Raw genomic sequence first — 15,523 nt, forward strand, 5'->3', positions numbered from 1 at the left:
CCGAGTTCTTCCCCACCCCGCCCTCCAGCCAGCCAACCCCCCCCCACCCCTCCTGGTGCACCACTGACCCTTTTCACCCTCATGTGTCCCATTTCTGCCCCTTTGCACGTCATCAGGGGGCCACAGTCCCGAGCTGCACCTCTGCATGGAGTACTGTGCGCCACGAGCACCGAGGTACAATAGCTACAGGTATGGAAAGAATTCTGCTGATATGTCCCGGTGAGAGCTTTGCTTCTCACTTCTTTCTAAATCTAAATATGCAAAGAAGCACCCTCATGTCAGGAAGAGCTTCACAGAGCACAAGGCTGAAAAAGCAGAGCAGATTGTAACTGCTGGCCCTGTGGAAGATAAAGTGTTGCTGGTGTGCACCTCCTGTGTGCAGGGAAAAGAGGGAAAATAAACAGATTGCATCAATAAATACCTGGCTCCAACAGCCCTGTTGTCTCTGGTATCAATATTCGCTGACTGGGACAGAGGTGACAAAATAAAACAATTTTTTGTAAAAAACAAACCTTGGTGACAACGCACGTTGCAACCCTGAGACGCCGCCAGCCCAGGGCTGCCTCGCGTTTGATGACACAGACCTCGGAATACCACTATTTTCCATGACATTTTTCTTATTTAGGTCCTTATGTCTTGAGACTCAGAGATGAAGTCAGCTAAGCAACTACCCTTTTCAAAGTTTTAGTAATATTTTAAAATCAAACCAGAAAGAAAACCTTGTAATTATAGAACCACATTTCGGTAATCCCTAATTTTGCCTTGCACACCCTTCAGGTTGATGTGAACAACCCTGCAAACAGCTGTTGAGGAAGCTTTGGGCATGGGCAGTGGTTGGGTTCACTTCGGAGGGACACCATTCTTCAGGCTGGCTGTCAGTCAGGACCTGACACATGTCATGTCGCTCGGCTCTTGTGATACCACCCTCAGTCTTGTCACTTTGCCTCGCCTGACTCCCAGCTTTTTTCGGTCCCAACACCTCTTGAATGAGATGTGCGGTTCTCTCCCATCCTGGTGGCTCAGAAAAATCATGGTAATGCTACAAAATGATCAGAGGATGCGGCAAGGGTAATCAGGCATGGAGCACGTGAAGAATGGGTACACGGAGTTGGCATCTTCAGGCTGCAACAGGGACAGTTCAGAGGGAGTTCTGAGCGCAAGCTGCAAGATCATAAATGGTGTAGAGAAGATGAATAAAGAACAACTGTTTTGTATCTGCCATACGCTGCTTTCACTTCCCTTTATATTTGGTAAGCAAACAAGCAAGTGAAAGAAGCTGTTCTTTGCTTGGTGAGATCAGGTTGTGGGACTCCTTCTGACAGCGTGGGCTGCCGACTAGGCAAGTTAATGCAAGAAACAACGTTGGTTCCACCTTCACCTCTGGAGTGATCTACTGCTCAAACCGAGCCTGCACAAATGTTCTGGAAAAACCATCGCTCCCCGCCTGTCCTGACTTACGCTCCCGCCTAAATGCCCCGTGGCTCTGGTAGGGACGTAGTCGTGGCCTGAACAGGTCGGTGCGCACCCGACACGGGTCTGTTCTCACGCTTTAAAGCCGCGACCCGGCCGGGAGGCGGGTGACAGTGTGCCGGTACCCGCTGGGCTGTGGGATGAAGGAGAGCCCTGCCGAAACGCTGCTGAAGGGAGCGAGATTCCCCTAGGGACGGGGCTATCCGGAGCCTGTCGCCCTACCGGTGCTGCCACGCTGCCGGCCCACAGGGCGCCAAGCGGCGGGAGCTGAAGGCGGGCCCGCCGCCCACCAACTCCCCCGGCAAGATGGCGGCGGGACGACACTCTGGCCCTGCCCCGCTCTAACTCTATGGCGGCGCGGCCCCTCTAGCCCGGAAGCGGCGGAAGTGCAGTGCCCGGAAGCGGCGGGAGCGGCGGCGGGCTGAGGTGAGCGTGGCGGGCGGGCGGGCGGAGGTGCGGTTACCACGGCGACCCGGTGGGGAGGGGGCGCGAGGGAGCTGCCGGCGGGGCGCGGGGTGCCGGGGCTGCTCCCTCGGTGCCGGGTGGAGGAGCTCGGCGGCCCCGCGGGCAGTAACGGCGGGGCGGGCAGCGCTGCGCCGCGGCCCGGCGGAGAGGAGCGGGGCGGGGCCCCGGGGCGGACTCTGCGACCCGCTGGGGCCTGCCCGTCGGCGGCCGGGCGGGCGTCCCTCCTGTTTTCCTTTAATTTTTGGGTGGTTTTGCGTCAGGGGCACCGCCCGCGGCACCGCTGTCCAGCTGGCGCGCCCCGCGGCGGGAGCGCGATGCGGCGGCGAGGTCTCTGTGTGAGCGCCGGGTGCTGGCTGGCAGCTACAAGAAGTTATTTCCAGTCACAGCCCTTGAAGGCTGCGCTCCAGGACCGATCGGTCACCCACCCGCCATGTTTTAGTTTCAGTATCCGCAGCGCGGCAGCGCGATAGCCGCGGTTTAGGACGCGCTCGCAGGAGCCACCCAGGCGGTATCAGTCGTCTTTGCTGTTCGCGATGCGCGGCTCGGGCACCTGACTTGAGCGCTGCGGCCTTGACGCTGGGGGTTGGCACCTTTGCCCAAGCAGTAGGTCGCTTCCCTTTTGCCCTTCCCTGAAGCGGAGCGTTTCGCCGGCTTGCTGCGGGCGGACTTGGCAGCGCGTGGCAGAGGTCAGTGCTCGCGCAGTCTGTCAGGGCGTGTGCCTTTGGCGTCACTTCGTCCTTTCTCTAAGGCTGGATGTGCAAGTTCCCAAAAGTCAACTGTATTTTAAGCTGAGTAACTGGACGAAAAATATTTACAAAACAAATGAGGCTTGAAAAATGAACGTTACAGTGTCATAATTCAGGCTGTTTTTTGCCGTGTTACCTTGCACAGAGCACGCGTGGCTCTCCTCATGTCATTTGTGTTCATTCCTGTGCTTCTTACCTCTCCTGTTCTCCATTGCATATTTTTATTTTTCTTTGAGATACTGGCTTTTTATGACTGTTATTATTCAGGGAGTGTAGGTATTTCTAATCTGCACGTTTTCAGTTGGCTAAACTGGTGTCAGGTGGCAGATGTGCCCTTCCTCCCCCCACCGTATTTTTTATAGAAAAAGGCTTTTATTACAGTCTTTCACAGAATGGGAAAGCAGGCATGAGAGAATAGCATGGGAGTTTTAATTGTAAGAATGCAGTACGGTATATTCATTGACATGCTCCACACTACTGTGTATGATTTGTGGTGAATAAGGACCTGATTTCTGGGAGGAACTGCAACCCTTGGGTTTTTGTTGCGCTTGGAGGAAGGTTTCACTCCGCAAATATTGACCAAGCTTCCTCCTCTGCGCACAGTCGGGGTAGTTGTAACTGTTCTATGCCATGGGATGCCATCTGTCCACTTCCCAGGTGCAGCATTAAACAAACATAGTGTGCAGTTGAGCAAGTTGCTCTTTATATGTTATAGCAGGGCGTTTCTGGTTTTATTCCAAAAGAAAGGATGTTGAGATATAGAAAGAGAAATATGTGAGTGATGGTTGGTGAACTTTCGGCTGGAGTACAGTAAATTTTTAACGGGAGTAGCATGAGGTTGTTTTGGATATATGTAGAGATAGATATATATATATATATATATATATATATAGGTAGAGCTATAGCTACAGATATACAAAGACTGTGAGTTATCCAGAAAAATATTAAGAAGTGAGAGAATGCCTGGGTATATATTATACTTCAGTCGGAGATGGGGAAAAAAAGCTTGGACTTTTGGAGACTAATGGAAAGTTCACTGGAGTATTCAAGTCTTCCATAAGCTTCAGAGTTGTGGGCAAGGAAGCTCCACGCATGTTACGGTAAATAGATCAGAGAATATATAGGCATGAAAGTACACATGAAGGACAATAAAGAAAGGTTTGGGGTTTTTTTCCTTCCCAGCTCATTTCCCACAGTGAGTTGTATCATTATCCCGCTCTACTCAGCGCTTGTCAGGCCACACCTGGAGTACTGTGTACAGTTCTGGTCCCCGCTATACAAAAAGGATGTGGACAGGCTGGAAGGGGTCCAGAGAAGGGCCACCAAGACAATCAAAGGACTGGGAAGCTGCCATATGAGGATAGGCTGGGAGAGCTGGGTTTGTTCAGCCTTGAGAAAAGGAGGCTCAGAGGGGATCTCATCACCATGTACCAGTACTTAAGGGGAAGCTACAAAGAAGATGGAGACTCCCTTTTCATGGAGTCACATGGAGAGGACAAGGGGGAATGGACACAAGTTGCTCTTGGGGAGATTCTGATTGGACACGAGAGGGAAATTTTTCACAGTGAGAACAGTCAACCATTGGAATAATCTCCCCAGGGCAGTGGTTGACTCGGCCACGTTGGACACCTTTAAGAGTCGTCTGGACAGGGTGCTGGGCCATCTTGTCTAGACTGTGCTCTTCCTAGAAAGGTTGGACTGGATGATCCCTGAGGTCCCTTCCAACCTGTGATTCTGTGATTTGAGTCTACCTTCATTATTTTGTCCACTTTTCAGCTTCTGAAGTTGGTGGGACATAGTGCATCCAGGAAATGCTTGTTTCTTCATTCCCCAGAGAAGTCCGCTGTACGCAACAGAACCTGAAGGGCTGACTAGGGAACCTGCACCTTGCCTGGCTCGTCCAACATTGGTTAGTACACCAGTTGATGAGCATGTGCAAGTACAAAATGCAACTGTACCTCCCATAAAATGAACAGTGGGTTGGTTTTCCACCTAATTTGAAATATGTGGGTTTAATACCTCTTCTTAAAGCAAGTGGTGTATGATGTGGGTGCCCCAGAACAGAATGAAATTTATTTGAAAGCATAAACATAAAGGACACTGGAATTGATTTAGGTTTTGTTGCAGCTCAGGAGTCAGATCTTAAAATCCTTGTCTCTTTTCATGTTTTCATAGTATTTTTGATTTTGTAAGCCCAGGTGAGACTATGATTCTCTCACTTACATATTGCATTAAATGGGCCACTGAATCTTAAAATATGCCTTAATATGTATGGATATGTGAGATTCTTTATTGATGAAAAGACACAATGCAAAACTAACTTTTTTTTCCTTAATCTTTTTTAGGCTGCTTCTATAAAATGGGAATACTTATTGCAGTTCTTGGAATCTGGTTCAGCTCTTCACTTGTGAAAGGAGATTCTAAGGCTGTGACAACATCTCTAACTACAAAGTGGGCTTCAACTCCTTTATTACTTGAAACAAGGTAAGCGCATGGTGATTTTCTGTTGACAAATCAGAATATGCTTAGAGGGTAAAGTAACGTGTTCTCGTTTTCATTTGTTTTATGGTGCTTTGGGTTCTGGTCATTACTAATTCAATGGCAGTAATAACACTTAATTGAACACGATCGTTCCTGCCTGTGGGATGAAATTTTTTAAAGGAGATAGTAGTTTTTTTCATGATAAATTATTTCATTTTGCATTAGAAGGTATTTTTTGCCTATAAAGTTTAGTGTGGCTTGTAAGATTCCATAGTAAAAGATTTTTTACTTCAGTGATGACTGTAGGCTTTGATACATATCTGTTGCTTGTGTTATGTTCAACTCAGTAAAGCTTGAGTTTAACTTTGTTCATGTCAGTTGTGCATTGATTATCTGAAGTCAACTCCTTTGTAGGAGCTGTGTCAGCCTGGGGAAATTTATTCTATGGTATTGAAGACTTTTCTTTTTTCTTTTTAAATAGCACCTTTAAGGAAAAAAAAAAGAAAAGAAAGGCAAAATACTGTCTTTTCACTGCCAGCCTACACAGAATTTTAGAAGTCCCCATCATTTCATTTTGTGGTATTCTAATTTAGAGATGTCTATGCAAAATACGACTTCTAGATTTTTGTGTGAGCATGTGTGTGTTTAATTTTGTATCGCTTAAAGGTGTTGCCACATACAGAATTCTGCCTCTGCTATTGCAGACTGGTTCACATGAAAATAGTTGAGCATTGATGGGTTTTATTCAGATGGGCATGGCTTTGGGTGGTAGGATGGGTGTGTCCTGGGTGAATTTACTCTTCTGTAGCCTTTTCTACAGAAGCTGAAGTTTGAAGACTGAAAAAATCCTTAAGCAGTAAAACACAAAGCTCAGGTGTTAATGCCAGGATTTAAATACCCTGATGATGCAAGGCATTTGCTGGGGAAAAGCTCCCCCGCTAATGTGCCAAAGGCTTGATGTATAACCTAACCATTATACTCAAAGACTTTGGGTAAGTAGGATTGTTCATCTGGGGTGAACTGCAGAATGATACAGCACTGCAGCATAAAATCATTCCTGCTGTTCAATTTGCTTAGCCCAGCACTGCAATTCATTACCCAATTGTCAAAGAAGTAATTGTCGCCTTAGGTCAGAACAGGTTGAAATGAGCACACAAGCTATTGTGGCAGATAGTAGCCTCCAAATATTGTGTTGTAGCGTCCTTTGGTGTGTGAAGCAAGTTACAAGTTTAGACATGATAAAGTATTTTTTGTAAGCAATGTTTATTGAATTATTTTACTATCTAACATTGTATACCTACCTGATCATATGCTTAATATATGAATTACAACATCATGATTTGAAGCAGTGACTTCTCCTTTTGCTCACCTAAAAACAAACAAAACTCACCAAAGCTAGTTGTTCCAACAAACTACAGTTTGTTACAGCAAAGTAAACAAAATTTTCTCATAAGGTAGCTAGCAAAGAAACGCGTTAGGGAGGAGAGTTCCCAGCATGTACGCTGCTGTCTGTCAGTGGTCTTTGAGAGATTCATAGGTGCTTTACAATATTCTTTTCATGTACTATGCATTTGTCCTGGCCTGCAACTATTACTTGTTTGGGTTGGTTTGTTTTTTTGACTTTCCTGGTGTGTAGGTAAACGTATGGTAGAAGCTAACTCTCTGTACAGCTTTACAAAGTACTAGAATTATAACTGGAGAGAAAATCCATAGATCTAGCTAACTCTTCTCTTCTTACTCAGTGAATTTTTATCAGAAGAAGGTCAAGAAAAATTCTGGAATTTTGTTGAAGCCAGTCAAAATATTAAGACATATGAACATGGTAAGTTTTCATAATCTTTTTCTGGATGATGAGATGGTTGAAAAATACACTAAAAATGTTTTGTCTTTTGTTGTGTTGGTATTGTATGAATGCAATGAGGACCGATTTCAGTGATGTTTTTTACTGCGAAGTGCTCAAGGCTTTTGGATGTCTGTTTGACAAAGGGTGTCGTGGACAAGCCTGAAATGTGTTTGACTTGCCAGTTTTTGTTTCAACATGAAGCACAAAAATATTACAAATGCTTTTTATCTGCGTCTGTATTTCTCAACTGAAATTAAATGGGAGCTTTTAACTGTTTCCTTCCTCCCCAGGCCTATGTTTGCATCCTCAGGAATGTATATGTGTACTCTCATGGATCTCTATTGAAGTTCAGTCTGTAGAAATGGCTGTAATGAAAATTGAGGACAAAGGGTCATGCATATTTACAGTTAATGTTGTGGCTTGTGTTAGTATAAACCACAATTAAGAGGAAAAGCCCCTCTTCACTGAGAATATGGTATGGAAAGATAACTGCTTGTACTTTCACTTCACAGGTAGTGATTATTCTTCCTACCATGAGATGCTGAAAGTAGCTTGCCAGAGTCTGTCACCATTGCAGCAGAATTTGTTGAAATTTTCCTTGTCTTTACGTTCTTATTCTGCAACAGTTCAAGCTTTTCAACAGGTTAGTATGGGAAGTCCTCAAATGATTTGTAGAGTGTTACCCAAGACCCAGGAAGGAGGAGTGAGCTGTGTAAGGAGATCTTTGAAAGTATAAAAAATCCCGAACTGATTAAGTGCCCCATACATCTGAGCTGAAAAGCATATGTGTATATGAACTTCACTGAGTGCCAAACTTGAGTCCAGCTGTCTAGAGTAGCCTAAAGAATTGGGATTTCCACATGTCTGCATATCTTTGATGCCTGCTGCACTAATAAATGTGTGAAGATTTTTATGAGGGAAAACCCTATGGGTCGATTGGTACTTGTGATGCTGCTGCTGCTGTTTGCATTAGTCAGTTGTACTTACTTGAAGATAGTAATCCATGACTATGTAGCTCTAATGATTAGAAACCATAAATGGAAGTTTGCTGTACTCTCTGTTCTTTTTCAAACTTGGGGTATCATACAGTTCATTGCACATTGTCTCGCATTATAATGTGCTTTAAGTAATATCAGAATACATCTTCCTTTTTCATCTGGAATCATTTTAACATTTGATATTTAACAAACATAGAGGTTTCTGATGTGTAATGCAAAAAACGCTACAATTGCAAGCCTCATTTTATGTACCTGGAACTAATATTACAGTTAATAGTAATAGACTGGAAAAATATTTGTAATAAGTTAAGACTTAACTCTCAATTTTGCAATTTTTACCTTGCATTTAAATGATGTAATAAACAGGGAAGAAGTACTGGTTTAGGCTTTAGGAAATTGAAGACAGAGCTATGCTGTTACCATTTTCACTTGTTCTAAGGGCAAATATTCAACCCACTCTATTGCAAATATTTTAATGCAGATAGCAGCAGATGAACCTCCACCAAAGGGCTGCACCCTGTTTTTTGCTGTGCATGGGGAGAAGACGTGTGAATTTGACTCTCTCGGAAACCTTTTACAGGCAGCTTCAGAAAGGTATTTGCTTAATTTCCTATCATTGGATTAGCTCTTAAAATTTAAGCTAGTTAGACTTATTGCTCTAAAGAGATTGTAATGAACCACTAGTTTGTACATTCTTCAGTATTGATTTATACTGTCCATTGCTTGCACATAAGTGGCAGTCTCTTTTTTATTAATCCAGACTGGCATGATAGTTTTCTTATCTCTCACTCTTTGATAATTCTGTGAGGAGGAGAAATGCTTTGAAAGTGCACAGGGAAAGTTTGAAACAATTTGTTGAAGGACAGTAGGAATTGTGAGGAATATTTAACGCCTTTAGTTTGTAGGAAGAACAGAAAGATCTGGGCTGCATACGAAAATGATAGGTAATATAAAAGAAATCATGGCTTGAAGCATGCATAGAGTTTTTTCCCTATATAATTTTCTCAGCGTTAACAAAGAAAACTATTACTACATAATATATTTCAAATTCAGATTTCTTTACAAGAACAGAACTTGATTGTAACTTTTAGTAACAAAACTATAAAATATAATATATCTTAAAAAAAAGCCCTTAAATTTCAGTTTTTCTGTGTAGTAATCTTCATAGTTTGGGGTTTTTTAGGCATAAAGGTTTTTTTCATCAATGTGCAGATGTATGGCATCTGTAGCTCACATGCTATTCTTCTGACTCACTGGGAGTAGTTTAAATATTTCACTGTATCACAGACAAAATTTAAAAACAGAAGTTGAAAATAGTCTTCAGTATCTTGTTTGTGTGCTAAGCCAGGGACAAGGTTCCCTTGAATGTGAGGTATTGGAACATGTGCTCTGTTAGCCTTTTTTTTTTTTTTTTTCCCAGAATTTATGAATCACTATCAGGTGGGGAAGGTAATTGAAAATTTAAGGGAAATGGTTACTTTTTAAAATAAGGATTATCTTCGACTTCAAATAGCACCTAGCCATTACATTTTCATATGTCCATTTTTAACAAAGCTTTATCAACATGCATCAAGTGCTGCTGACTTTGATAATTCATGTAAGAATAGCTTGACATATGTCTTCAGTGAAGACAGGAACAGTGATTAAATGTGAGAAAAAGAAATTTTGCATCTTGCATAGAGTGAGGAAATGCTATGAATCACAGTGTCATAATCTTCAGTGTTTACTCTTAGGCCAAAGCCGTTTTTGTTCAAAGGGGACCACAAATACCCAGGGTCAAACCCCGAAAGTCCTGTCGTCATACTTTATGCAGAGATTGGCTCAGAAGAGTTCTACAGATACCATAAGTGGCTTGTTTCAAAGGCCGAGGCAGGAGAAATCACCTATGTCCTCAGACACTATATTGCTGTAAGTACATTTGTGCATTATGACAAAGGTATAAGACATGGAAAGAGTAACTGGCCTGGGTTTCAGTAAAGAAAAATGGCCTAAGTTTGTTCCCTTTGCAATGACATTTGCATAATGTGTTGCTGTTTGATGTTTATTTGGAACACTCAAAGTTTATTTTTTACTGCGTGTAGCTGAGGAATTCAGAATATTTAGAGTCTCACAATTGTTTAAACAAGAGGAGAGTTTGATTTTTCAAATGCAGAGTTAAACTCTAGATAAATTACAGAGTTTAATCTAAAGAAACGTTGCTCCATCTCTATTAGATTATAGGAGATAATAGATCTTTTCCACAGCCAGGCCACTTAGTTATTTGATATGAAGAGCAGGAATTAACTTTAAGGTACCATTTTCTAAAGAAAGGCATTGCTTCTGTAGCAATCTTATTACAGAACCACCTACCAGTCCTAGTGTAATTTATCCTGGATTCCATCTCCCTCCCCTAAATTGCCCATAGCTGCTGGATTAGTGTTTAAGTCTACATTTCAAAAGCTCTGAGAGAATTAGGTTGACTTTTTCCTGATTATTGCTTAATATTGCTAAAACCTGCAGTGCAGCAAGTAGTAGCCAGACTTGGATGCAAAGAAAGCATTGGCTAGTTCACTTCTATCAACGTTTGCACTTTTAATAAAATAATGTCATGCATTCCATACGCCACTTTCCTTTTGAAAACTAATTTATCAGTGTTGGGAGGAATATTTGCATTCAAAATTAAGTGTATTACACAATAGATCTTGATACAGTTGTGTGACTCCTCTATACTTTTAACAAGTGATCATGTTTGTTTCCCATTAAAGTCAGAACTAATTATGTCTCCCTTGAGTCATTGATTTATCCATTTTTTTAATTCTCTGTTGTAACTCTTCAGTGAATGTTTAATTTTTAAATGTCACAGTTGAAGTTCCTTTCCTTCCCCTATGTGATTTGATGACATGAGTCTGTCCTGCTCTACTTGGCTTACATGCTGAATCCTGAAAACATTCTTGTGTGTTCCTTTTTGCTTTGTGGTTTTCAGTGTTTTTTTGGTTCATAGAGAGATCTTTGTTCTCTGAACTTCAGAAAGTTTTATTGAAATACAGTAGGAAATATTACAGTACATTACTGCAGAACCACTCACTATATTTGTTTCTCACTTCTGTGTTACCAGTTATGTCTGAAATGTGTACCAATTTGAGAGTTCTTAGCTTTGGGAAACGGCAGCTTTTAATTTGTACATCAAAACAAAGAGTGGCAGTATTGTATTTTTGCTTTTCCTTACAGAATCCCAGTAATGAAAAAGTCTACCTCTCTGGCTATGGTGTGGAACTGGCTATTAAAAGTACAGAGTATAAGGCCAAGGATGATACACAGGTGAAAGGTGAATTATTATTTTAACTATTTTAATGTGAACATTTTAATTTTGCAAAGATAACTTTATATTTCTTCTGGTATGAATGACTCCTTGTCTGAACTGCAGATATTCTTCTTTCTTCCGCTCTGAAATAACTTCTCTACCTCTCTCTTTTGGGATTATGTTATTTTGTGAAACATACTTTTGCCTTGGCTCTCCTGTATTTGTGCAATGCTGAGCACGATGCAGTCGTGACTCTTAACTAGATATTAGTAGTACCACTACTAATGCAACTAATTTTTTTACCAGATCACCAGATTCTCTGCAAATATAGAACAATTCCTTTACCTTAATTTGCCTTAGCTTATCCATCCTCAGCACAGAATGTGTTTTCTTTGGGAAAACAGAACTTAGAATTCTGCATGATTTTTTTGCCTTTGCTGCTTTCTTTAGAGCGCAGATCTGTGCTTTGCAAACTCTCATGCACTGACCAAAACTATACAACACTGTGTGTGCATGTATACTTTTTATTTACATGCACACACACATACAAGATCCCAGAATTTCCTGCTTTTATCTTGCACTTAAGTAAAAAAAAAAAAAAATTTCCCTATGTTTGAGATAACAGTTGTGGAGAATAGAACTCAGATTTTGAATTGTATTCTTCAGCATTTTGCAATTTTATCTATTTTTAGATACAGATCTAAAGTCTGACTTAGTATATTTTGCCACCATCTAGAATACTGACACATAAAACCTTTGGTTTTTATTTGTAGAAGTATTTAATTTTAAGAGAAACTAACATACTAGAGGAGATGGTCCAACATAAGATTTTTATTACTGTGTGAGAACTTCCATTAATTTGTCATCAAAAGGTCATGCAAAAGCCTTGCTATTGTTTGTAGAATAGGACATTGGAGGCCTTTGTCTCTTCAGGTGGCAAAAAAAAAAGTTCTGGGGAAGATTTGTTATTAGTAAAATTTTGAAGTTTTATACCTATATTGATGCAGGAATCTAAAATGTTTTACAAAATGGACAAACTGTGCTTTCATTGCTACAAGCTGCAAATAGCTCATAGATAGTAAGCTTCACGTTAGAGGTATATGGTTTTCATCCAGCTCCTGTCTGATTCTGGTAAAGTTCTGACCAGGCAGTCTTTTATTCATGCCTGTGCTCTTTTGGATTGTCTAGAGGGCAACGCTCACCTAAAAGGTCAGGATCTTTATTTAGACTTAGGCAAAAACACGTAGATTGGAGCTGGCTTGTGTCCAGCTAGTTAGGAGATTGTGTGAATCTTTTGCACAGATTTCTTTTTGGGGCTAAAATCAGGGTTGCGTTCACAATTGAAGTTTAGCACTTGTTTTACAAAGCTGGCATGTTCTGAAATCTCCTAGGTCCTAGTGAATTCCTCTGCAATGCCTAGGTCTCTGAGATTTCCACTCACCTTAAGTTTTCCTTCTCAATAACCTGACTTGGTTTTATTTCAGCTGTTACTGTGTTCATTTATAAAAGTAATGCCTCTTGGATACAGGTTTAAAAGTAAACCTGCAACTTGTCCTTTGTTTCTTCTTTTACTGCAGCGTAGTTTTGTTAAACTAAGCAAAATGAGTGTGAGGGCTATTTCTGAGTAGCTTGGTAATAGTCGTTTTCTCTGTGTGTTTATAGGCACAGATGTGAATGCTACAGTAATAGATGAAAATGACCCTATTGATGAAGTGCAAGGATTTCTGTTTGGAAAACTAAGGTAAAACTCAGTTTTAAGTTTTTGGTCTTGGTCATATCAAAAAACTTAGTGCACAGATGCTGATGTTTTGCTTCGATGTTATTTTTAAAATGTCTTAAGTTATCCGTATGTGTTAGCGGCATACTTTTTCATATGTTAGTTTCTTCGAATTAGAAGCAGACTTGCTTACGGGAAACCACAGAAGTTTTTTTACCCTCATACCCTTTTAGGCAGTTGTATCCTGACTTGACAGAAGAGCTGAAAGAGCTTAGAAAACACCTCGTGGAAAGTACCAATGAAATGGCACCTTTGAAAGTGTGGCAGTTACAAGGTAATCTTTATGAAGACTTCCAGTTTGTACTGTAAAAACTCAATGTAAACATATCTCCTTGTGTTCTAAGCAAATGAGATTGCTAGTGGCTGCATACAGCTGAGAGTGTTTGACTTTAAATTCTTGCATTGGCAAATACTGGATTTCCTAAAGCGCCTTTGTAGAGTCCTGTTGAAATTGCTTTTAGAAAGATTGTTGCACAGGACTTCTGACGTGAAGTTTGCTTTCTATACTGTGAACTACAGTAAGCCACTTGCTCTTAAACTGACCAGTTCTATGATCTGCTAACTGCAGAAAAGCAAAGGAAATGTTAATTTTCTTTCCATGGTCACATTCCGTGTGTGGAAACCTGAGATTTCTCAAGACCAAAGGAATACTGTATTTCAAAAGCATCTGTATGCAACTATGGCCTGTTTCCCTGGAAATCATATGTAGAGGCCTGTGGAAAGGCTTTTCATCCTGTGAAAAAAAGAGTAATTGGAAACACTGACCATATGTTGTAGCCACGGAGAATATACTTACATCCAACAGATGGCTGTTTATATTTCTAGCTTGTGAAACAAGTACCCAGTCCCCTTCTGAAGGGCAGATCCTCCCACCTCAGCCAAAATAAAAGGTGATGATCTGGACTAATTGAAGCAACCTGTAGACACTGGTTCATTTTGAAAGGGTTACTTAACTTCAAAGCAACAAATAGAAGTTGAATACAAGGAATAAGGCTGAAAATATCTAAAGGTGCAGATAAAAAATGAATTTTCATAGGTAGCAAATAAGCAAAGAAGTTGAAAGCTAAAGTTACAATGACTCTGCGTTGGCTTGTTTTCAGTTTAGAGTTCTTGACTTCTGTTTTTTTCCACTTCTAGATTTAAGTTTTCAAACTGCTGCTCGCATTTTGACTGCTCCCCCTGTGGATGCTTTGATGGTCATGAAAGATCTCAGTCAGAACTTTCCTACAAAGGCCAGGTAACTTTGAGTTCTAGGAAGTTTTCTTACTATCTTTTTTCTGAGTAGAAACTGAGACAGGCAGTGTTGGTTGGGTTAATGTCCAATTCTCCATTTCGCTGGAATCTAACACTGGGGAATGTTTATGCAGAGAAGTTCTTCAGCCTATGGTTACAAAGCGGATCTTACAGTGTTTTTCTTGATGGCAGTTGATGTGGACTGGTGGAAAATTTGATGGAATTATCCGTGCTGTTTTGACGTGAAACACTTCTGAACCTTTTGCATCAAGTCCCCAAGAATTTATTGGACAGGTTTTCTGTTTGGTAACTTTAAGGCTTATCTATTCACTGGATCCCACTCTTCTGGGATCCACTTTGCCAAACGGGCCAGTCAGTCTCATGTCAGAGACTGATGTACAATTCCAGTGTGTTTTGTACTTTGTCAATGACTGTCTTGAGCATATTCAAATTAATTTCAAGAAATTCAGTCATCTGGCCTGCCCAACCAGTCTAGACATATTTCTTTTGATAAATTCCATCACATGGGTCATGAAGATGGTATTATAGGAGCTCCTCCTTTTTGAATAGGTGGAGATATACCTGAGAGTAAAGAGAAACTGAATTCTGGCCTTATTTCCCATTAGCTGATGTTAAGATGGTACTATTTATAGCTTCTTAAGGTAGGCATTGCACTCCGATTGCATTTTTTGTCAGATCTGACTAAGCTGTACTTGCCTGTTCTGTGATGATGCAGTCACTAGATCCGGTGTGAGGAAAGGAATGAGAACCCACAATGAGGAGTGAAATCCCTGTATTTTCTGCCACCAGCCTCCACCTCTACCTTCCTGGCAGCTGCCCACTTTTATTACGGTTAATGTGAAATTAGACAGTGAGAGCTGGCATGTGGTTAACACTTTTATGTTCTGTTGAATTACGTATAAGAAAAAATAGTGCATCCTACTGTTTAATGGTACCACAAAGTGCAAGTGCTTCTGATTGCCCCTCTTTATACTAGGATACAAAATATATTTATATATAAGGCACAAAATGTAGGATAAGTAGATATCTAATCTATCCATTAGGTAAACAGAAAGATGATTGACAGCATGTTTTTATTTCTGTAGAGCCATAACAAAAACAGTTGTTTCTTCGGAACTCAGAGCAGAAATTGAAGAGAACCAAAAGGTAATGCTTCCAGAAAGTAACATACTGCTTTTTGTAGTTACGTTTTAATATAAATTCAAGCTT

General features: G+C 41.1%; 1 protein-coding gene and 1 long non-coding RNA gene across 4 annotated transcripts in view; one reads left to right on the forward strand and one right to left on the reverse strand.

The window, feature by feature from the left end:
• Positions 1 to 668: 668 nt before the first annotated feature.
• LOC135314335 (uncharacterized) lies at positions 669 to 2,615 on the reverse strand. Its single transcript, XR_010373850.1, has 2 exons — positions 1,693 to 2,615; positions 669 to 1,122 (listed from the first exon to the last, which is right to left on the reverse strand). It is a non-coding gene; the product is annotated as an uncharacterized LOC135314335 (long non-coding RNA).
• The window catches only part of UGGT1 (UDP-glucose glycoprotein glucosyltransferase 1), a 51,753-nt gene continuing 38,016 nt past the window's right edge, over positions 1,787 to 15,523 (forward strand). For 2 of the 3 annotated variants that reach the window (XM_064457268.1, XM_064457269.1), the window contains exons 1-12: positions 1,790 to 1,896; positions 4,458 to 4,590; positions 5,027 to 5,165; positions 6,905 to 6,984; positions 7,518 to 7,648; positions 8,485 to 8,597; positions 9,737 to 9,911; positions 11,211 to 11,307; positions 12,946 to 13,024; positions 13,234 to 13,334; positions 14,198 to 14,297; positions 15,400 to 15,460. In XM_064457268.1, coding sequence (XP_064313338.1) covers positions 5,041 to 5,165; positions 6,905 to 6,984; positions 7,518 to 7,648; positions 8,485 to 8,597; positions 9,737 to 9,911; positions 11,211 to 11,307; positions 12,946 to 13,024; positions 13,234 to 13,334; positions 14,198 to 14,297; positions 15,400 to 15,460 — 1,062 coding nt within the window. In that variant the 5' untranslated portion in view covers positions 1,790 to 1,896; positions 4,458 to 4,590; positions 5,027 to 5,040. Of the gene's footprint in view, positions 1,897 to 4,457; positions 4,591 to 5,026; positions 5,166 to 6,904; positions 6,985 to 7,517; positions 7,649 to 8,484; positions 8,598 to 9,736; positions 9,912 to 11,210; positions 11,308 to 12,945; positions 13,025 to 13,233; positions 13,335 to 14,197; positions 14,298 to 15,399; positions 15,461 to 15,523 lie in introns of all 3 variants that reach the window. The other variant, XM_064457270.1, reaches the window with a different exon arrangement.

Source organism: Phalacrocorax carbo, chromosome 7 (genome assembly GCF_963921805.1).
Source record: "Phalacrocorax carbo chromosome 7, bPhaCar2.1, whole genome shotgun sequence".
In the NCBI taxonomy this organism is placed as follows: Eukaryota; Metazoa; Chordata; class Aves; order Suliformes; family Phalacrocoracidae; genus Phalacrocorax; species Phalacrocorax carbo.